This window comes from Theileria equi (genome assembly GCF_000342415.1).
Source record: "Theileria equi strain WA chromosome 4 map unlocalized gcontig_1105316255039, whole genome shotgun sequence".
Lineage (NCBI taxonomy): Eukaryota > Apicomplexa > Aconoidasida > Piroplasmida > Theileriidae > Theileria > Theileria equi.
In genome coordinates, this window is record NW_004668229.1 from 1 (window position 1) to 21,578 (window position 21,578).

Genomic DNA, 21,578 nt, shown 5'->3' on the forward strand with positions numbered 1-21,578 from the left:
ACCCTAAAACCCTAAAACCCTAAAACCCTAAAACCCTAAACCCTAAAACCCTAAAACCCTAAAACCCTAAAACCCTAAAAACCCTAAACCCTAAACCCTAAACCCTAAACCCTAAACCCTAAAACCCTAAAACCCTAAACCCTAAACCCCTAAAACCCTAAACCCTAAAACCCTAAACCCTAAACCCTAAACCCTAAACCCTAAAACCCTAAACCCTAAAACCCTAAAACCCTAAACCCTAAAACCCTAAAACCCTAAAACCCTAAAACCCTAAAACCCTAAAACCCTAAAACCCTAAACCTAAACCCTAAAACCCTAAACCCTAAACCTAAAACCCTAAAACCCTAAACCTAAAACCCTAAAACCCTAAAACCCTAAACCCTAAAACCCTAAACCCTAAAACCCTAAACCCTAAACCCTAAAACCCTAAAACCCTAAAACCCTAAAACCCTAAACCCTAAAACCCTAAACCCTAAAACCCCTAAACCCTAAACCCTAAAACCCTAAAACCCTAAACCCTAAAACCCTAAAACCCTAAAACCCTAAAACCCTAAAACCCCTAAAACCCTAAACCCTAAAACCCTAAACCCTAAAACCCTAAACCCTAAACCCTAAACCCTAAACCCTAAAACCCTAAACCCTAAAACCCTAAAACCCTAAACCCTAAAACCCTAAAACCCTAAACTTAATCCTAAAACTTAATCCTAAGTCTAATGAAAAATGCATGCAAAAAATCTTATGAAAAAACTTGTCTAAAAAAGTCTTGGTAAAAATCTCATCAAAAAATCGACACTAAAAAACACCCTCTAAAAGAGTCTCCATAAAATGACCCATAAAAATCTACCTGCAGAAACACCACCAAAAAATCGACACTCAAGATGGACCCTAGTAATGACCCATAAAAATCTGACCTGCAGAAACACCCATAAGATGACTCACTAAAAGACTACCCTAGTAATGACCCATAAAAATGCACTACTAAAAAGTCTCCATAAGATGACCCACAAAAAATGCATGCACAAAATCCACCCTCTGGATGGACCTACTTAGTTACCCCAGTAGAAACTACTCACTAAAGACACCATCAAAAATCACCCCTGGATATGACCTACCAATAAGTCTCTAAAAGAGTCTACCAAAAATCCAACCTAGAATTGACACCCATAAAAAGTCTCCATAAAAGCACCTATGAAAGATACTCCTAATAAGTCTAATGAAAAATGCATGCAAAAAATCTTATGAAAAAAACTTGTCTAAAAAACTGACCCACAAAATGCATGTAAAAAATGGACCCTAAAATGAACCTCATAAAATCGACACCAAAAATCCTACCTAGAATCCAACCTGGAATCGACCCACAAAATGCACTATAAAAATCGACACTAAAAAACACCACTAGAAATCCACCCTAAAAAATCGACACTCAAGATGGACCCTCTAAAAGATACTCACCAAAAATCCAGTATAGAAAGGTACCTAGAAAATGACCTACTCACTATAATGATACTAAGACTAACCTAAAAATGATACTAGAATAATACTCTAAAAAAATCGCCTACTGAAAAGGTCTTGCTAAAAGTCTCTACTAAAATGAACCTCATAAAATCCACTAGAAAAAGGTACCTAGAAAATGACCCACAAAATGCATGCACAAAATCCTACCTTAAAATAACACCCATAAGATGACCCTCTAAAAATCCACTATAAAAATCGACACTAAAAAACACTACTAAAAAACACCATAAAACTGACCCATAAAATGCATCTAAAAAATCTACTACTAAAATGCATGTAAAAAAATCCACTACTAAAATCCTACCTAGAATCCACCCCAGGAAATGCACTACTAAAAAGTCTCTAAAAAAGTCTTGGTAAAAACACCCATAAATTGCATGTAAAAAAATCCACTACTAAAATCCTACCTAGAATTGACACTACTAAAATGACCCTTAAAATAACACTCTAAAAAATCCACTATAAAAATCGACACTAAAAAACACTACTAAAAAAACACCATAAAAAATCCACTAGAAAAAGGTACCTAGAATCCACCCTCTAAAAAGGTCTTGCTAAAAGTCTCATAAAAAATCTACTACTAAAATGAACCTCATAAAAAGGTCTTGCCAAAAGTCTCTAAAAAAGTCACCCAGGAAATCCAACCTCATAAAAAAAAGATACTCCTAATAAGTCTTGCTAAAAAAACACCCACAAAAAATGCATGCAAGAAATCGACCTAGAATTTACCCATAAAAATCAACCTATAAAAAAGTCTCCAACAACAAATTACCTACCCCGTACGTACCGGATTGTTATATGTGCGTGATTAGTTCCTACACCCTTGTAGACACTACAGTTTCCTGTAGGTTTGGGGAATAATCAGAACAGGCCTTTATAAATAAGATTTTTCGATTGTATTTCGACCTGACCTTGATTTCTTGACCATTTGAGTTTATCCTCTTACTGAGGATTCCAGCGAATCTCCTAGAGAGACTTACTGGTTCTTCAACGATTACTATAAGCGCCATAGTTTTATTACCGCCTTGCTTTTTAAAAGTTATGTTTATCCCCCGTCTACACTGGGTAGTTTTACAAGTCGCCACCTGTTTATATAAGAAGAAGTTTTTTCGATTAAATTCAGGTCCACATTGCAATTCGTCCAGGGTTAACGCTAACCTTACGTCAGCTAGATTATAATAAAGTCTTCTAGTGCCAAGTATGTCATTGTTGAACTCTTTGTCGTCAGTTTGGAATGATGCACGGTAGGTTGTACCAGTTTGTTTAACGATTGGTTTGGGTCTTATTCTTCCACTATCATCATGTTTTTGTTGCTTTTTAAGAGGCAATATGTTTCCCTGTTTACTCTCTGTATGATCGCAAGCTCGTACCCATTTAGAAAAGATTTTTTGATTAGATTCAGGTAGGCATTGCCCTTCAACGAGGGATAACGTAGACCTGTTGTCAGCTACATCACTTGTTGATATTAATGTTGGATTTGTGACACCTTTTATCGTTTCAGCTCGTGAAGTTGAGATTTCACTCGCTGCAGTTTGCATTCCGACGTTGTCGTCCCCTATTGTTTTATTCAGGTGTGATGACTTCCTCTGGAGGTTCCCTCGGCTTAACAACGAGCCTAAAGGAGACCTTTCCTCGGAAATCATTGTTTACGTTGCCGAATTTTGGATTTTAATGGTTACTCCCCGACCCTCTGGTCGTTTACGTGTCCTGAGTCCTTCTTTGGAGTCAGAATACAATGTTCCTTTTGGAATTAACCATTTATCGATGCCTGTGCCGTTTAACTTTTTGGAATAACCGTGAAAATGGCCATTGCCGTTATCTCTATCGGAATGGACTTCCAATGCTTATTCATCGTAGTTAAAGAGCCTAAGATTGTGTATTTTAGAGAATATATCTCTAAAATAAGAAATATCTAACAATCGATATTTTTCACCAAAAGATTTCGACTCAAAAAGTCTCCATAAGATGACTCACTAAAGACTACCCTAGTAATGACCCTCTAAAAGAGTCTCCACAAAAATCGCCTACTGAAAGGTACCTAGAAAACACCCTCTAAAAAGGTCTTGCTAAAAGTCTCATCAAAAAACCCAGTATAGAAAGGTACCTAGAATCCACCCACAAGAAATCCAACCTCAGAATAACACTCCATAAGACACCATAAAAAATCACCCCTCTGGATAGACCTACAATAACACTACTTACCATGGACCTACTCTAAGGTACCCTCTGGATGGAGACCAAGCGACACTCACTAGATACTACCCACTCAACTCACTAAGAGACACACTCCATAAGAGTCCATTAAAGAGTCTACTAGAACACTACTCTGAATGAGTCTCCATGGACCTACTAATACCACTATGTCTGCTAAAAGGTGCATCTAATAATGGTCACTAAAAATTCTGTCTAATATGGACCCTCAGGAGGGACCCAGTAAAAGGTAGCCTACTAATGAGACCAATTATGGGTCTACTAAGGGAGGTACTCATAAATAGTCTACTGGTAACATTCACTCTACCTATAAGTGTAAAGATACTACCATTAATTAAGTATGCACACTCCAATGGAATGTGATCAAGATGCAGCATTCATAAGGAGTCCTAGGAGGTGCTACAGTAGAAGTAGATTATCCTGACCCTGTCACAATATCCTTTAGCTTATTTAAAAATACATCTCTAGCGACTTCACTCCATGTTCCACCAACTTTTCAAAGTAATACCATCTCCTTGTTGGAGGCACTATCAGCGTCATCTCCAGCACTTCCTTATCACCTTTCCCATAAATAAGACAGGAACAACAGTGGTCACATCCATCTGACTTTCGTCCCACTAATACCGTATCAGAAGTTGCTTTTACAGATTTCCATAGTTTCTTTTCACCATCCCGTATCTCCTTGGCAAGGTACCCTGGTTTAGGATAGAAGTACTTTGTAGTAACTCCAAGGAGATCTACTTCAAAGCTACTGCATTCGTCAGTGCTATTGGCTAATGCAAGGTCAAGTTCAAAGTCTGATATATAATCTGCAGGATCCCTCAAGCTCTTCTTCTTGGCATCACTATTGGTACATGCTACCCACTTACCACATTCACTCCTAGAGTAAGCCTTCTTTGAGTCTCCGGAGGAATTGTCTAGGGTAACCAACACAAGTTCAGGTCTACCATCTTTGTTAAGATATGCCTTAGCATACTCGAATGTTTCTCCAGATGAAAGGGTATAAACCTCTTCAGTGCCAACTACCAACTTTGTAACGGTTACACCCCTCTTGGGAACTATGAGTTGGACTGCATTACCGTCAAAGGTGTAGTCGAAGGATTGGCACAGTATTCTACTTGGATGAGAGATATTTAGAGAAGCGTTCTTCCCAGATTCTCCAATCAATGCCTTTGCCTTCTCATTAAATTCCTTCTCACTAATATTCTTCCATACTCCACCAGTCTTTTCAAAGTACTTAGACTTGGTTCCAGTACTCTCTGAGGTCTCCAGGTAAAGAAGTTCTACACCATCCTTAGCATAAGACTCTACAAGTTTACACTTTTGGCCAGCTCCAGAAGCCTCCCATAGAGTAGCTCCAGAGTCTACAACAGAGGAGATGTGGAAAGCCCTCTTCGGAGAAAACTCCTGGAAGGATACTTCGGATTCTGTTTCTGTATACACATCAATCTTCTTACTATCTGGAGTGACAAGGTCTAGAGTGGCAGGAAGTGCATGCTTATACTTCTTCAGAGCAGCCCGCCTCTTTTTATGGTCATCTTCACTACCAGTCTTCCACTTCTTACCATCATGATACTTGTAGACAGTGCCTTCCTTACCAAGAAGACCTTTAGTTTCTAAAACAGCCAGAGTAGGCTTCTCTCCATCCATATACAGTACTGCCGAAGAGCAAGGAGAACCAACTACAGCCCTGGCAGACCATATGTCCTTTCCATTGTACTTTACCTTTTTAGCGGTAACACCATTCTTAGCCTTGAGCTTTAGAACCTTAACAGCATATTCCTCAGCCTCCTCTACATCGAATAAGGATCCATCGACCTTGGTGAGGAAAGGGCTTAAAGGCTTTACAGCCTCTGTAGATTCTTGTCCAGTAGCTTCAGGGGAATTTTGTGGTTGTAAATCACTCCCACAGTAACAGAGTCTTACCAAACACACCGTCCATAGCACTGCCAAGATCCTCATACTACTCCCAACTCTCAACTGGTGTGACCAGAATGATCAGTGTGGATGAATGGGAGACCAAAGGCTAAAAAAGGATCCTGCAGTAGTCGACCTAGAGAAGAGAGTAAACTACCCAACAAGAACAGAAACAACTAACATGAAACAAAAACAAACCAACAAATTAAGACCAACTAGTCAGTATCCAAGCTAGTCTCCCTACCAGAGCATCTCCATAGACACCCATTAAATCTGCCTAACCCAGGGGTCTCCATAGACTTCCCATGAGTATCATTAGATAAGGCGTACAAGAGGGTCTCTATAATAACGTTTGTAGATCCACCAACCTCCAAAACAGATTAATCCAGCAACACCTGTTGCAAGAGCTGCATATCCAAGACCTTTAAGAGTAGCAGGAGCAGTTTTCCATAGAACAGCACCTAGTCCTGCAAGACCAAATCACAATTCATAGTCCAGTGTCCTCTATTACTTTAGAAAGCCCGAATGAATGTCCACTATCCCACCCATTGGTGTATTCAGTGGAGTCCAGTACCAAGATACATGATCATTCACACCCCTAGTTACTATATGCTACATCTCTATCAAGCACTTCCTCCATTAGTACTCTCCATACACTCATCCTCCCTCACAAGTAGCTCACCGTCAGAGAGACTGTCCACAGAACAAGATGAGTAGCTATCAATACAGTCGTCCGTAGTACAGTCAACACTCACGTCAGTCGATACAACCTCAATATCTATCAACTCTCCATAAAATTCCACCGAGTCCATAACACAGTCCACTCAACAGTATGTTGGAGTAGAGAGCAGCCAATAGTTAAAGCAAGAGAGATGCAGAGATGACAAGAAAGATGTAGATGCAGTAGGAATGCAAGTGTAGAATGTGTCAGAAATGAGACTAGAATGATAGTCACTGATCCAACTGGGAAGTAACACTAAGAGGTCAACCTCTCGAGACACTACCACCGAAGGTGGAATGGAGGCTCTCCATTAGAGTCCACTGAGTGAGAGTGGAGGAGCAGGAGAAGTTATCTACAATGGTTACACGGGCTCCTTACAGTCGCCACAGTCACAAGACTCATCTATTAGAAACACTCATAGTCACCATCACTCTATCCTCCCTTCAGTCGGATAGTCATTATAAACTACCTAGTCTCCGACGTCGGTAGGTCATTACTACCTCTGGTAGTGCTGAGAAGAGTACTCTTTTAGGCTCCTTCCAGTCGCCTGCTCGCATCCCTCACTCTTCGGGACTCGTCCTCCGCTTCGCTACAGACACATAGTTGGTCACTGGAACAACCAACCAAAGAAGGAGACTCTACAGTGGACTACAAACAGTTATGACCACTACGGGCTGAAAGGGGAACGTGTATGACTCATTAGACAAGTCCCGGAAGAGAGGTCTCTCAAGTGGCCATAATGGTGGACTCCAGACGCCAATCTCAGACTCACAACACTCAAACAGGGTACAGTAATGCCACGAGTACTCGTAGCAGCCAGAAAACGGTAGCAAGAGGGACCATGGAAGGACATAGGTCACTCCTGTCTTCTTCCCTGCCACCCCCATGACTTCTCCCCATCATCTCAGCCGGCCTTAGCCAGCATGTTCATTCACTTTGTCTTCTCGTCACACACGCTTTAATCCTTGGATTCGTTACAGAATGAAAGTCGCCGCTATCCTCTTCTCTGCTGTCAGCGTTCTCGCTGCTTCCGCTGCCGTTTTGGACTTCAAGAACCCAGATGCCGCCCTCGGTGAACTAGTTCATGGTGACCACCATAATCTTAAGGCCGTTGTCTTCGAGGCTGCTGCTGGTGCCGATGTCGAGGGTTTCAACTGCGCTGGCCACTTCACCTGGACTGCTCCAGCTGGCAAGAAGGTTGCCAAGGTTAATGCCGTTTCTCAGTGCAAGAAAGATGGTCTCGCCGTTGTCCACGTTGCCTTGGTTGATGGAGAGGATGTCTTTTTGGGCTTCAATGGTAAGGTTCACGAGGTCCTCACCCATGAGGCTTTCGTTGCCAAGCTTAAGGCTGCTGGCTGCCCACATGCCCATGAGTTGCCAGATGACAACTTGTTCAACAAGCTCAAGGAGTCCTTGAAGGCTGCTGCTCATCAAAGTTCTTCCTAGATCTGGGAATGGTCAATTTTTCGGTTGATTGCCGTTGATCTTATAACTAACCTCTGCTGTAATACTTACAGTCTGATTGTTGACCACTTCACATACATTCTACTCATGTACATACTTGTGTATGAAGCTGTTAGGTCGGTCTTATGAGTATTACAGAGTTTAGAATCAGTCTTTGCTGAGTATCCAACTGGATATCTACCGCATTTAGGCAGTCTTGGCTAGACTCTTGAGGATGAGTTCCTCAGTCACGTTAGAGGCACAGAGTGAGACCGCCGAAAAGACGTATTCCAACACCATTGAGACGTCGTTTACAGTGTTGTTCATCTCGATGATCTCGTCTGAAACTATCTTGTTGCCCTCCTCGTCGACCTGAGTGTTGTAGTACTCCAGAATAGGGTTGCACCCATTGAGTGCCCTTCCATACAAGTAGCCGTCGACAAAACACGTGACCACTGTGATGAAGAAGATCGCTTCTGCGGACTTCACAAACTCATAGTCACCCTGGCATCTGGCCCACAGTGTGAATGCACAGATCGCCAGAGCAAGGACACCTGCAACGTACAGGCGGAGGTCCCTGAAAAACAAAAACGAGATGTGGGACTGAGACTCATTCCTGCCAGACGGGTCTACCGTCTCATCAACAGTGGATGAGTAGACGAGGCCGATGACGTCCATCAAGGTGAATGTCAGAGATATCACCAACTTTGCAGTGTGAGAGATGTCAAATAGGAAGGGGATCAAGCAGGGGAAGAAAAATGCAACTATGAAGCTTGTCAGTCCAAATAACATCACCCTTGGGTAGTAAAACCTGATGTGAGACGCCACTCTCAGAAACTGAGTGAACCTCGAAAACTCGTCCCTGGTACTGGTAGTCTCCTCTGAACCTCTGGAACTGTACTTGAAGTACAATACAGTGGCCCAGATCAATCCTATGATGGTGAGTACCGTTTGGAACAAGTGACACAAGGCCAAACAGAGTCTGATGCTGGACGTGGTCTCCAAACCCACCAAATGCTCCACCAGGTACTGAAAACAACCCAGGACAATGTCAGAGGCCGGGTAACCAGCAGACAAAATGGAGATTGTGGAGTTCAGAAAGAACCTCGATATGACGAATGTACACGACTTGAGAGTGAATCCTTCCAGTGCGCCGTAAACTGCGTAGCAAATGATGAACGCATTGCGAGCTCCAACGCCTTCTCCAAACACTCCAATCAACACCAGGGAGATTTGGAGTGGCACAAACAACCATCCGAATACCAACATGGATTTGAAGTCCAAATGCAGTGTGAAGGAGGCGAGTAGGAATGCAGCCAACCCAGACGCAAAGTAGGAAAAGTTGCACTTGTTAGCAAAGTTGTCACACTCAAACAGAGTCTCAGTGAGAAGACTCGTGTTCAGATTAGCCGCCAATGCAAACCCTATGAAGAAGAACATGTACCTGTGGTATTTGTCGATCATCCGCCTCGTCTCCAGGTCCTTCGCAGGTTCCAGTGCAGGAAGAGTCCTCAACCCGGAAGACAACTTCCTCACTCCGGAACTCCACAACATCTTCAACAACTATGGCGTAACCGCAGTAAACGGTGTTCTGGCTCCGTAATGTCCTCTCCTAGCCAGATGCTCGTAAGGTTCATCTCGGCGGAACGCAAAAGCCTTGGTGGAGGAAGAACTAAAGGCACAGCACTCCAACCCCCTCGGCGACTTCCATCACAAATGTCAAGTAAAGATACTATCAGACGACATACTTCCAGAGTTAAAGTGTCTACTGTAGGAAGAAGATGAAGAGTTATTCACTGACCCCACCGGTGCTTAAGACAACTAGAGTTTACTCTCTAATTCACTAGTACTCTGGCAACTAGACACGGCATCAGTACCGATGAAAATACGTGGTCTTTTGTCTCTCAGGAGTGTTCCAGAGAGAGTCCCTACTACTCCAAAGTGAACAGACTCACAGGAAGAGTAATGGTCACCTTCCGGTTTGTAGACACACCCAGCCTTGACCTACTATCCAAAAGTACATTTATACATCATTATCCCTGTCTATGTTGCTTATGTATACGTCTATAGGTACTACTCAGTCAATGGTTCACCACAACTCTCTCCAGAACATGACCAATGGATTCACTGGATGGAGGTTGTGTGGCTGCAATCCGGAATTAACCCATGAAAATTACCATATCTGGTCTAACACTCTGCCATCACATTCGTGGCATCTCAGGTCACCTCTCCTCCAGACACTGGCATGGTGCTTGGATAACTAAGTGGCATCTGCAACACTATACTACTTCTGAGACCCACATCGATCTACTACAACTCTACATGGTTTGCAGTTCCTCAAAGTCTAGGGGAAAGCTGAAGTTTCCATAGACGTCACTCAGTCCTACTCACCATAACATCAACCTACCAAGAGAGACTGTCCTCTACAAAGGTTACCGGAACTAACTACAGTGTTTTCCACTACAACATATACCATATAGTCTAACATGTGATATCGCCTATCAACCCAGATTCTTGCAAAGAGGAATAATGAGATGCAAATGTAGGATCGTAAGCACAATGTGAACTACAACAAAGTTACAAACTAGAGTACTACAGCATTATAAAAGCCAAATTATGGCTAGAAAAGGAAACAAATATTCGCTCCAAAAACGGCGAATGGTGGTAGAACTTTATCTATCTGCATGTACATGAAAATATTCTTTTTCGGCCTGCATTTCTGACTTAATATTAATGATACCGGCGATTGGATTTGCCTTATCACTGTGCAATTTTGTTGTATTATTCGTACCAAAAGGCCTAAAACTGCCATAATGTCCAGTATCTCACTCGTCTACTTTATCCATTACAACATGCCAAGAAATAGCTATCTAAAGCAATACTAAAACGACCTGCATTAAGCTTATGTATAATACCTTTTGCTATACATGGAAATATCCTCGGCAAATCTATCACTTATAGCATTGTATGGGGAGGCAGAACACATGCATGACAGTTGGCCTTAACTTTACCCTGCTATTAGCTTAAATAAATGCAAGTTATATATATTGTTTGTACGTAAAATTCATAAACTATTTTTCATGATATGTATCCCTTCCTTTGAGAATATTTAAACGATAAAAACATAAATTAGACACCTAAAGACAATGTCCAACCAATTTGCTATTGAAATCAATATCGGTGAAAAAACAGACTACTATTACGATAATATAGAAGTAATTGTTGATTGTTACGATACTAGCGATTACTCAGTTTATTCTCACAAATTATTTACTAGTTCTCAGAGATTCACAGTTAAATGCTTCATGTACAATGGCCAAAAGGTCAATATACATTCACCCTTTATCGACGTCAGCTATGTGAATGTATACTATGCTAATGATGTTAATTATCCTTTGTTGATTGGGCTGCATTTATTTAGTGCAAAGCATGTACGAAATGTGGACTATTACTTTGTTCCATGGTCTAATGACAATTGGAATGGATATGCTTTCGGAGACTCCAACTCCTTTGGAAAGAGTGAGCTACCAGAAGTTATGAAATTTTTAAAAGATGATAGGGGTTCCGGTCTCGATAAACTGAAGTTTTCATCTGGAAGAATTAGTAAGGTTCGCTATAATGGTGGAATCTTTATAATGGAAGGTCATAATGAAGGAAGTAGTGGAGAATACAATCAGAAAGTCGCTGAAAGAATTCATACGAACGAACGTGCAGTTATGCTTGTATATGTTTTCTTTCTTTTCTTGGCTGTTGTACTAATTGGTATTTTTATACTCAGGTCCGGGTATGGTGGACCACTCTTTTTAGGATATAGACCACTTCAATAAGGTATATTTCAATTCATACAACAAATTACCTACCCCGTACGTACCGGATTGTTATATGTGCGTGATTAGTTCCTACCCTTCTTGACTCCTACGGATTTTCCGTAGGTTTGGGGAATAATCAGAACAGGCCTTTATAAATAAGATTTTTCGACTGTATTTCGACCTGACCTTGATTTCTTGACCATTTGAGTTTATCCTCTTAGTGAGGATTCCAGCGAATCTCCCAAAGATGTCTTCCAGTTTTTCTTCTGGAGCTCTTTCTTCAACGATTACTATAAGCGCCATTATTTTATTACCACCTTGTCTTTCAGAAGGCTTGTTTATCCCACGTATAATCTGGGTAGTTTTACAAGTCGCCACCTGTTTATATAAGAGGTTTTTTCGATTAAATTCAGGTCCACATTGCAATTCGTCCAGGGTTAACGCTAACCTTACGTCAGCTAGATTATAATAAAGTCTTCTAGTGCCAAGTATGTCATTGTTGAACTCTTTGTCGTCAGTTTGGAATGATGCACGGTAGGTTATACCAGTTTGTTTAACGATTGGTTTGGGTCTTATTCTTCCACTATCATCATGTTTTTGTTGCTTTTTAAGAGGCAATATGTTTCCCTGTTTACTCTCTGTATAATCGCAAGCTCGTACCCATTTAGAAAAGATTTTTTGATTAGATTCAGGTAGGCATTGCCCTTCAACGAGGGATAACGTAGACCTGTTGTCAGCTACATCACTTGTTGATATTAATGTTGGATTTGTGACACCTTTTATCGTTTCAGCTCGTGAAGTTGAGATTTCACTCGCTGCAGTTTGCATTCCGACGTTGTCGTCCCCTATTGTTTTATTCAGGTGTGATGACTTCCTCTGGAGGTTCCCTCGGCTTAACAACGAGCCTAAAGGAGACCTTTCCTCGGAAATCATTGTTTACGTTGCCGAATTTTGGATTTTAATGGTTACTCCCCGACCCTCTGGTCGTTTACGTGTCCTGAGTCCTTTTTTGGAGTCAGAATACAATGTTCCTTTTGGAATTAACCATTTATCGATGCCTGTGCCGTTTAACTTTTTGGAATAACCGTGAAAATGGCCATTGCCGTTATCTCTATCGGAATGGACTTCCAATGCTTATTCATCGTAGTTAAAGAGCCTAAGATGATGTATTTTAGAGAATATATCTCTAAAATAAGAAATATCTAACAATCGATATTTTCACCAAAAGATTTCGACTCCCATACCAGATAAATTTGATATTAAGATGTATTGAACCATGAAAAATGCATTACATGATTAAAACATTTCGAGGACAATAACGTATCATAAATCCACATTATAACCTTATATCTGGTTCAAGTAGCTTTTTTAAAACTAAGAATGGCTTTAAAATTGTTTTTGTATTGTATGATTCTAATTTCAGACTATCGCTGTATTTTAAGGAATATATTTTCACGGAGCAACAAAAATAAAGTTATAAACACAATAATTAGGGGCATCTGTGATACTCTATAAGTTGCTTGTCTATATTTACATTTTTAAATATATGTAAACATAGATTATTTGGTGTAATAAATGATAAATTAAAAAATTACTTTAAACTCGCGTATGTTAAAAACGTTTACATGCGTGTAAGGTTAATATACTCTGATTATTTTTATGGATAAACTTTGTATAAGATAGTTTTCTGCCATCAAGTATTTCCATAATTATATTTTGTCTGGAGTTCTCCCCGAAAATAGTTTAAAGTAACAGTATCCTAAAATATCTCTACAGAATTGTAACTCCTTAGAGTGAACGGTAGGCCATTCTCCTGTTGCACTACTTCATATACAAGGGTAGAATAAGTTGCATCTTTTGCGAGTGTTGTTATAATAATCATTTTCTTCCCCATAGGATTCATTCCAACCACCACAGCTTTATTCATAACATCATCTACCCTGTCATCAATAACATATTCACCATATTTTATCAAACCAATTGATACATAAGGCCTCAAAAGTGCATGTGTTGCATACCTTGTACCGCCAGAACTCTCTACCTTTTCATTAATAAATGGGTGTTTATATGGGAGCTTTTCTATATCGAGTGTTATAGGAGTCCTATTTACTGCTTTATAGGCGTTATCATCTGGTTCTTTTACAAGTTCTTCTATATGCTTTTCAAATATACCATATGGAGAACAATAAACATTATCTACTTGAACGTAAATTATACCAAAGATGTTAGCAACCAGACTTACGCGCCTTCGTATGGCCATAGGACTATCCTCAGAAATTAGTACACCATAATTCCTTATCTCACCTATTTTGTAATGTTCATCAAATATTGGATCAATTGAATAATGCAGAGTGTTAGAACCATCTATTGTTTCAACTGTAACCTGTTCTGGTAGTACTGATGATAGATCTATATTCAAAACTACTTTTGTTCTAAATACAGGAATGAATTCCAGAGAACCATAGTTTGCTAAAATTAAGAATATAAACGAAAATACTAATTTTTGTATTGACATTTTCTTTATTCCGTTGTATTAGTCTATTTAAGAGATTCCTAATTCTTTGAACAATCCGTTTTGCTGTTGATAATCACCCATATTATTCGTGACTAGATGTTAAAATTTTCTTACATAAGTATTTTTATGTATTCCATGTTGTTCTTAGAATCTTGGGTCAGTACTTTCGTATTCTCAAAGGTGTCAAATATACAAGACGTACTGCGAGAATTTCTAAAACCCTGCAAGATACTTCAAGGTTCAAGGACTTGATATAATACTATTTTTAATTTAAATAAGAGATTTTCTTAATTCAACAGAGATATCCTAAAGCCCTGTGAGTTAGAAGATGAATCTAAACAGATGAAATCCGGTATTCGTTTATACAATATCCTATAATACTAGGAGAAATATTGCAGTATACATTAGTAACTGTTCATTTCCAACGATAACGCATATTTTTATGCGTCATAAAATCCCTAGGGGATGAATGAAATCCATGCCATAAAGGAGATAAATAAAAACAACCAGAAAAGAATGCCATAACATTCTTATATCAGATTAAATAAATTTCTAGTTGTTAACCGAGTAGAGCTCAAATGAATCTTATTTCTATTTTCTATCAAACTAACACCTGACCCTGAAAACTGCACCTAAAGTTAGTAACTAGAAATAAGTATTTTAAATAAATTACCACGATCGTGCAAGAATAAAAATAAGTCAACCGCACTATTATGTTTGTTATTCCAGGTCGATTACTGGAGTTGAGTAATGTTTGTTCACATATTTTAACACATTTTTATTCATTTCCTCATTAGATGCCAATTCTTTCCTCAATAGGGAATAAAGTTGCTTTGTTTTCCTTTCTCCAATCTGCTTAAAGTGTTTTAATAGCAACAACAAACCTCAATAGCCGTTTTAATTATATCTAGCATTACAGGTATTCCGCCGGGTTTTTGTACCCATATCACTTCTCCGAATTGATTAAATACTAGAAATATCTGTATAATTCATGTTAAATTTAGCATATTCACTTGCCTGTGTCGAGTTTATTTGTTCTTCAAAAATGGTAGGGTCTACCAAAAATCGTTCCTCAGTTAGTATCAAGATATTAATCGGAATAGGAATATTATAAATGCTAAACGCATTTGATTTATATAATTAATACACAAACTTTAGAGGAGTGCCTTTATGCCAGTTTATTTCTGAAATTTTTACAGTATCATCAACAACTTTAACTTCCTAAATGATTTGAAGTTTCTTCACAAGCAACTACCTGGATGCGATAGTGTAGTAGGGAGGCCAGTGCAGAAAATGAACAGACATCAAAAAGATTACCATCGTCTTGAAGAACATGAATGTATACCCTTATGGCCCATACCTAAAAACTTTGTGAATTTGTCTATAAACTTACATGTTTCCCGCTTGTTATGCAGAGAGATTCCAAGTTCAGAGACCCTGATTCCTTAAATACGCTCTCAATAAAGCAAGAAATGTTCTGTTCGAGTTCACTAGCTTTGCCAGGTTCGTAGAGTCCTGATGTAAGTGGCATGAGCTCTGCATTGAAGAAGAGAAATCCTTCATTTGGTCTTTCGCTGTTAGGTTCTACAACTTCAGCACATACAGAAGAAAATACAGTGGTATTTCCAAAGGATATAATGACCTGAAGATATTTAAATTAACTGTATAACAGAAAGTAAGAACTTACACTGCCAGGTGGACCTATAAACTCGATATTTATATTTCTATAGCTATCCAGTTGCCTTCCATCGATTCTGATACCATTTAGAAGGGCCCTTTCTCCAATCAACAGTGTTGATGTATCGGAGAATCGATTTTGTACGAAATCTATATCCTTGTTATCCTTAGCCTTCATTCGGACAGTGTGTAGTAAGAACTAATTTCTACAGGATAGGTATTAAGAATAGTAGATCTCATCTTAAGCAGTATATTGCAAATGATAACCCTTAGGAATCCCATGGACGTTGGTAGAAGGAATCGAAACCCAATTTCTAGGAACTAGTGACCAAAAATTAGATTAATAAAATAGACAAACGCATTATTTTAAAACATTTATAACACCTTGCAAATGTAGTAATTTGAATTACACAATGCGGCCTAAAGGCCTGCAATTCATCTGCTCTCTCGTTGCTTTAACACATTTCATCTTATTTTCAAAGTTTTACCTCGTATTTCAATGTTATATTCAACATGTCCATTCTGTTTCGAGATTTTCTGGATATTTTAATAATTTCAAGACGGCTATTGACCACGTTGATATACCATGTATTAAATTTAACACAAGAGCTCCAAATACCACTCTTAAGGATCGCTCAAAACTACATGGATCAACTTTCTTTCAACAGATATATTCCAGAAGCAGGGATTCCAGGGTGAAAAATGTAGAAAAAAGGAAACAAAGCCTACCTGGATTGTACACATTTTTGAGGAGTAGACCTAGATACTTTTTTATAGGCACCAAATTATCGCTAGTAAATGTTAATGATGGAAGAAATTGTTCCAATAACTCATACAGACGTCATATCATAGTCAAATCAAGGAAGAAAAATAATGCAAAAATTCCGGAGGAAACTTCAAAAGGTGCACATAAAGACTCTAATGTAGATTCTGAGGAAAAAAACTATAATTTTGATGTTGATGACATAATATTTGGTGATCCAAAAAGACTTACTGGAGATAAGTATTATTCCAATGCTAATGAGAAAAAACGAAAACCTAGGAATGAAGAAGCTCAGGTTTTGTGGGAAAAATACAAGCATTTATTTAAACCCCTTGAAACTCTTGAAGAAAAGTCTGAGAAGATTCTAAAGTTACCTGTAACAACCATTAATGTGAAAGGAGTTGAAATAGATGTTCGGATTGGCAGCCTAGGTCTTCCATGGTATATCGATTCTGAAAATGCACAAAAACTTAAATCACTATATGACGAGGAGGTATTTATGTATATAACACGTAACAAAAAATATGGATATCACTTTTTCCCGCACGGAAACCATGAAATTAATTTTGTACCACTACCGGGACTTCCGGCCACATTCTTACCAAATATAACTGTTGTCGAACATAGAGAAGATATTCCTGGTTATGATCATATAACAGTGTTGCATGATTCTGCAAGGAACTATACATGGACGTACCAAAGATCAAGTATGGAGTTTGTAAAATCTTCTATTGAACTGGGGTCATCTGATGCTTATAAATTAAAAGATAAGAAGATAATACCAATTCCACAGAAACCACAGATGGGTCCAAAGGCTTATATACCCAAGAACTATTTTAATGAACGAGATTGTTTTCCTACCATGTTCCCTAGAAAAACTCCTGATACTGGCATTTTTCGGCAACCGAAGCTTGATGATTTTCTCAGAATGAAATTTGCGGTACGAGTTGGAGAAGAAGTAGATGAAGAAGCGGCGCCATATGGATATTATAGAGAATACCAAAACTTTTGGCCTACGGTGGAAATAAAAGATAACGAAAATGTTCCACCAATTAGATATCGCAGGCTGGGTAACAGTCAACTGGTAGTATCTGAGATAGCATTGGGTACAATGTCATTTGGTTCTAGCGTTTCTGAAGCTGATGCATTTAAGATGCTAGATTATGCCTATGATAATTGCACAATCAACTTTTTCGATACCGCAGAGCTATACCCTCTACCAGCTTCTCCGGAGAGATTTGGTACCGCAGAAAGAATTTTGGGTAAATGGATAAAGAATAGAGGTGAAAACTTTCGTTCCAAAGTTATTATTTCCACAAAAATAGCATCTAGGAGTCCCAACTTAGAATGGCTAAGAGATACAAGTTTGTCGAAAGAAAATATAATAAAGGCAGTTGATAACTCACTAGAAAGACTTGGAACTGATTACATAGATTTGCTTCAATTTCACTGGCCTGATAGATATGTACCTATGCATGAAACGGGGGATTATGAACAAGTTCTTTTTGATGTTGATTCAATGAATGATTATTCCCCTGTACCTATGGAGGAGCAGTTGGAAGCAATTGATTTATTGATTAAACAGGGAAAAATACGAGCTTGGGGTCTTTCTAACGAGACTCCTTGGGGAGTATTGAAATTTTGGCATCTCTCTAAGGCCATGAATATTCAAGAACCAGCATCGGTACAGCTAAATTACAATTTACTTTGCAGAAACGATCTAGAAAAAGGTTTTATTGAACTAGCTAGACCACAAAATACGGGAATTGGCATCATAGCATATGGTGCCTTAGCCGGTGGGATTTTAACTGGAAAGTACCTGGAGTATATGGACGCAACTACTTCAGCAAGACTGTTGAGGTTCCCTTCATACATGACTCGTTACAGAGGTTCCCTTGCAGCAAAAGCCGTACAAGAATACTACGAAATCGCATTGAGCTTTAAGCTTCCAAATCTTTCTGTGATGGCCTTACGATGGGTTTACACGAGACCATTTATATGTAATACTATAATTGGAGCCAGCGACCTGTATCAGTTGAGAGAAAATGTGCACTGTTTGAATCCAGAGCTTCCTATCACAGACTTAATGGAGAGAAAGATCAATCAAGTCCATTGGAAGTGGAGAGATCCACTAAGAATAGTACAATAGCTCGGAACTTGTATTCTTGGCTATTGTTTTGTTAATAACACGAATAAACATTGAGCCTTTCATTAGAACTAATTTCTATGTACAAAACTCCATATCCTTTTCGATAAACGTTAGACTATGTTGGAGTATTTGCACATTTAAGTGGTATAGGGGCCGTGCCAACAGGGTGTGCAAGCTTACACACCCTTTGGTTTGACATAATCTGGGTTAGATCGATGCGCTTGTCCATTGATACATGTTAAGTATCCTTGAACTTTAGATTAATCCTTTATATTTGCAACACATGCCTGGTTTATCTAAAAACTTTGAACATGGATAAAATTGCAAATATTTTGAACAATTCACCAACAATCGAGGATTATCTACCAAAAAACTGGAATGTAATCCGTAAAACGCGCAAAGAGCCATTAAATGATGATGGAGATACTGATTTGTTGATACCTTCCTTTGAGCACTGTCTAAGAAAGAACCTGGATAATAAGGTAAAGGACTTCAGAGAACAAATAAAAAGTAAGTTTATAATATTCAATCCTATAATATATGTTTCAGAAGCTCCACAACATAAGGATTTAATATCAAGAACAAAGGTTCCCCTTCTACATCATAGAGATACTTCAGCCAAACTAGTCCCTGACTCATTTTATTCCACTAATGAACGCACAATTAATAGGAACTATAATGATGTAATAAATGAGCTAGAGGCTGATGACTATGATCTGTATAGGTTGCATAGGGAAGCATGTACAGTTTTCAATGACACTCATGATGCATGCGCAGAAACATCTTCAGCTCCGGAGGAATTACCAATTCCGTCAATCATTGCTGCTAGGACGATAAGAGCGATTATAAATTTGAGGTGTTCGCAACATTCAGTCGATAGACGATCTGATCGCTTATCCCCTGAGGATACAGCTGTTCCGATAACAAAATCCGACACTTTCAAGTTCAATAATTCTCAAATAATGACTCAGATAATCGAAAAATCTGAATCAATTCCTTCAAATACAAATAGATCGTCACCAAGATCTGAGAAAAGTAATATTACAAGCTCCGATTTGGAAAGTGTAAAAGGATTAGAAGAGGAAGATACAATTACTAGTAATGTTGAGATAGATTGTTCCCCTGCATCTAATGATGCTATTTCACATGCTTCAGATGATGATACACACAATAAAACTGATAGTGCACATGAAGATGTCATAAATGAGGATCTTTTTACACCAACGAACGTTGTTGATGCGGTGTACGAAGAAAGCGTCAGTGATTCGCAATCAAGTCATCATAGTAATCTGTCTGAAGAACATTCAGACGTAGAGTCTGATTTGTGTATTAACAAAGAAGAGTTGGATGCTATAGTAAATGATATTATCGATGAACTAGAGACATCCAATTCAGCTAGCTTTAAAAATGATGCCACATCGGATAACGAATTGGAGGTAGGTGCAGAAACTTCTAAATTGGACGTTGAAGTTGACTGCGAAACTGTGCAAGAATCAGGTTTTAAGGAAGACGCTTCTGACCCCGGGAGGGATGATTCTACATCAGATATTAATGCTGAGGATGAATCTGTAGAGGTTGGATTAGACTTGGAACAAAATCAGGAAATTTTAGAGAATAATCCAGAAATATCTGATACTATCCAATGTGACGATCAAGAAGCTCTTAGTTCCAATAATGAAGATACCCCTGAGATTAAAAATATAGAGAATACATCAAGTTCTGAGTATGAATTAGATGATAGGACGGAGATCGATAATATCCCTGAAGGCGGAAATGAAAGTGATTCTCCTGAATGTAAAGAAGAAATAAAAGAATCTGAATCAGAAGAAGAAAAAAACGAAATATGTATATTAGGGTTGAAAGATACACCTAGTCCTGTCAACTCAGAAAACGAAGCAGAAAGTTCTATATCAGATATTTTCCCTATTTCACATGAGACTTCATCCAGAGATTGTGAGCCAAATGAGAGATCATCCGATAATTCCCCTGCCCTTGAGGTGTCTTTGCCACTTTTTCTTTCAGATGAAAGTGTTAGTGAACAGGACTTTGATGACACAGCTATGGAGCCAATTACAGAACTTGAGGTTGAACAGACAACAATGGATCATATTTATGAACATGTATCGATTTACAGCGATTCCAAACATAGCACTCCTAAATCTTATGTACAAAGTTCCACAGACGTATCTGAAGATGAGGCAATAACGGAGGGGCACATGGAAGAGATGGTAGATGTACCTAGTTCTGATAAACACGAGATAGATGAACCTTTAGAAGATGGTGTTTGTATGGAGGAAACTGTAGTATCGGATCAGGTTTCTCTAAATGATGCTCCTATAGGGTCTGAACATACTGAAGAATCTAGTGATGCTTTGGAAGATGATAGTTTAATTAATGAGATAAACGACAACATTATGTCCGAAGAAAACATCAATTCTAGCCAAAGCTCACCTAATACGAACTATGATGCAACTAAGAATATATCAGAAGACCTGGACGTATTGTCAAATTACGATTCCGACAGTGACTTAGAGTTGGACAGTAGTGTCTATAGCGACAAAGATTCAAATGATTCCGAAAGTTTGCATCTTTATTTTTCTGATATGGAATTAGAAGGGAGCAACAATCACAAAGAAGATCCGTTGGAGCCGGAATCAGAATCTCCAGGTTTCTATGACTCTCCATCCGGGGAAGAACTTGAAAATTGAGGATGTTTTTATTATTAATCGCAAGAATGTATTCATATACCACGTTTTGAAGTGAATAGTGTAAAAAAGCACAATTCCCCACGCACTAACACTTATATCTTGTACACACTGACGTTTACAAATCATATTTGGAATAATTGTATAATTTCA

General features: G+C 38.8%; 10 protein-coding genes across 10 annotated transcripts, besides 1 other annotated feature; 4 read left to right on the forward strand and 6 right to left on the reverse strand.

Moving 5' to 3' along the window:
- Positions 1-7: 7 nt before the first annotated feature.
- Positions 8-714: a microsatellite.
- A 1,616-nt stretch (positions 715-2,330) lies between these two features.
- Positions 2,331-3,158, reverse strand: BEWA_051280 (hypothetical protein; the record flags this gene model as incomplete). Its single annotated transcript, XM_004832471.1, has 1 exon — positions 2,331-3,158. One exon carries the CDS (start codon positions 3,156-3,158, stop codon positions 2,331-2,333), a length of 828 nt encoding a protein of 275 aa, XP_004832528.1.
- A 1,018-nt stretch (positions 3,159-4,176) lies between these two features.
- Positions 4,177-5,688, reverse strand: BEWA_051290 (104 kDa microneme-rhoptry antigen precursor, putative; the record flags this gene model as incomplete). The annotated part of the gene is made up of 1 exon (XM_004832472.1): positions 4,177-5,688. One exon carries the CDS (start codon positions 5,686-5,688, stop codon positions 4,177-4,179), a length of 1,512 nt encoding a protein of 503 aa, XP_004832529.1.
- Positions 5,689-7,293: 1,605 nt separating this feature from the next.
- On the forward strand, positions 7,294-7,903 carry BEWA_051300 (signal peptide containing protein). The gene has a single exon (XM_004832473.1). The coding sequence runs from the start codon at positions 7,346-7,348 to the stop codon at positions 7,808-7,810; it is 465 nt and encodes a 154-aa protein (XP_004832530.1). The 5' UTR covers positions 7,294-7,345; the 3' UTR covers positions 7,811-7,903.
- A 111-nt stretch (positions 7,904-8,014) lies between these two features.
- On the reverse strand, positions 8,015-9,361 carry BEWA_051310 (conserved hypothetical protein; the record flags this gene model as incomplete). The annotated part of the gene is made up of 1 exon (XM_004832474.1): positions 8,015-9,361. The coding sequence occupies one exon, from the start codon at positions 9,359-9,361 to the stop codon at positions 8,015-8,017; it is 1,347 nt and encodes a 448-aa protein (XP_004832531.1).
- A 1,592-nt stretch (positions 9,362-10,953) lies between these two features.
- On the forward strand, positions 10,954-11,634 carry BEWA_051320 (hypothetical protein; the record flags this gene model as incomplete). Its single annotated transcript, XM_004832475.1, has 2 exons — positions 10,954-11,058; positions 11,092-11,634. 2 exons carry the CDS (start codon positions 10,954-10,956, stop codon positions 11,632-11,634), a joined length of 648 nt encoding a protein of 215 aa, XP_004832532.1.
- A 72-nt stretch (positions 11,635-11,706) lies between these two features.
- Positions 11,707-12,549, reverse strand: BEWA_051330 (hypothetical protein; the record flags this gene model as incomplete). Its single annotated transcript, XM_004832476.1, has 1 exon — positions 11,707-12,549. The coding sequence occupies one exon, from the start codon at positions 12,547-12,549 to the stop codon at positions 11,707-11,709; it is 843 nt and encodes a 280-aa protein (XP_004832533.1).
- An 826-nt stretch (positions 12,550-13,375) lies between these two features.
- BEWA_051340 (signal peptide containing protein) lies at positions 13,376-14,131 on the reverse strand (the record flags this gene model as incomplete). Its single annotated transcript, XM_004832477.1, has 1 exon — positions 13,376-14,131. One exon carries the CDS (start codon positions 14,129-14,131, stop codon positions 13,376-13,378), a length of 756 nt encoding a protein of 251 aa, XP_004832534.1.
- Positions 14,132-14,851: 720 nt separating this feature from the next.
- On the reverse strand, positions 14,852-16,065 carry BEWA_051350 (3' exoribonuclease family, domain 1 containing protein; the record flags this gene model as incomplete). Its single annotated transcript, XM_004832478.1, has 7 exons — positions 15,819-16,065; positions 15,525-15,773; positions 15,387-15,491; positions 15,285-15,352; positions 15,149-15,248; positions 15,016-15,111; positions 14,852-14,983 (listed from the first exon to the last, which is right to left on the reverse strand). The coding sequence occupies exons 1-7, from the start codon at positions 15,984-15,986 to the stop codon at positions 14,852-14,854; spliced, it is 918 nt and encodes a 305-aa protein (XP_004832535.1). The 5' UTR covers positions 15,987-16,065.
- A 156-nt stretch (positions 16,066-16,221) lies between these two features.
- On the forward strand, positions 16,222-18,720 carry BEWA_051360 (oxidoreductase, aldo/keto reductase family member protein; the record flags this gene model as incomplete). Its single annotated transcript, XM_004832479.1, has 1 exon — positions 16,222-18,720. One exon carries the CDS (start codon positions 16,222-16,224, stop codon positions 18,718-18,720), a length of 2,499 nt encoding a protein of 832 aa, XP_004832536.1.
- Positions 18,721-18,902: 182 nt separating this feature from the next.
- On the forward strand, positions 18,903-21,490 carry BEWA_051370 (hypothetical protein). Its single transcript, XM_004832480.1, has 2 exons — positions 18,903-19,230; positions 19,270-21,490. Exons 1-2 carry the CDS (start codon positions 19,032-19,034, stop codon positions 21,426-21,428), a joined length of 2,358 nt encoding a protein of 785 aa, XP_004832537.1. The 5' UTR covers positions 18,903-19,031; the 3' UTR covers positions 21,429-21,490.
- Positions 21,491-21,578: the final 88 nt, after the last annotated feature.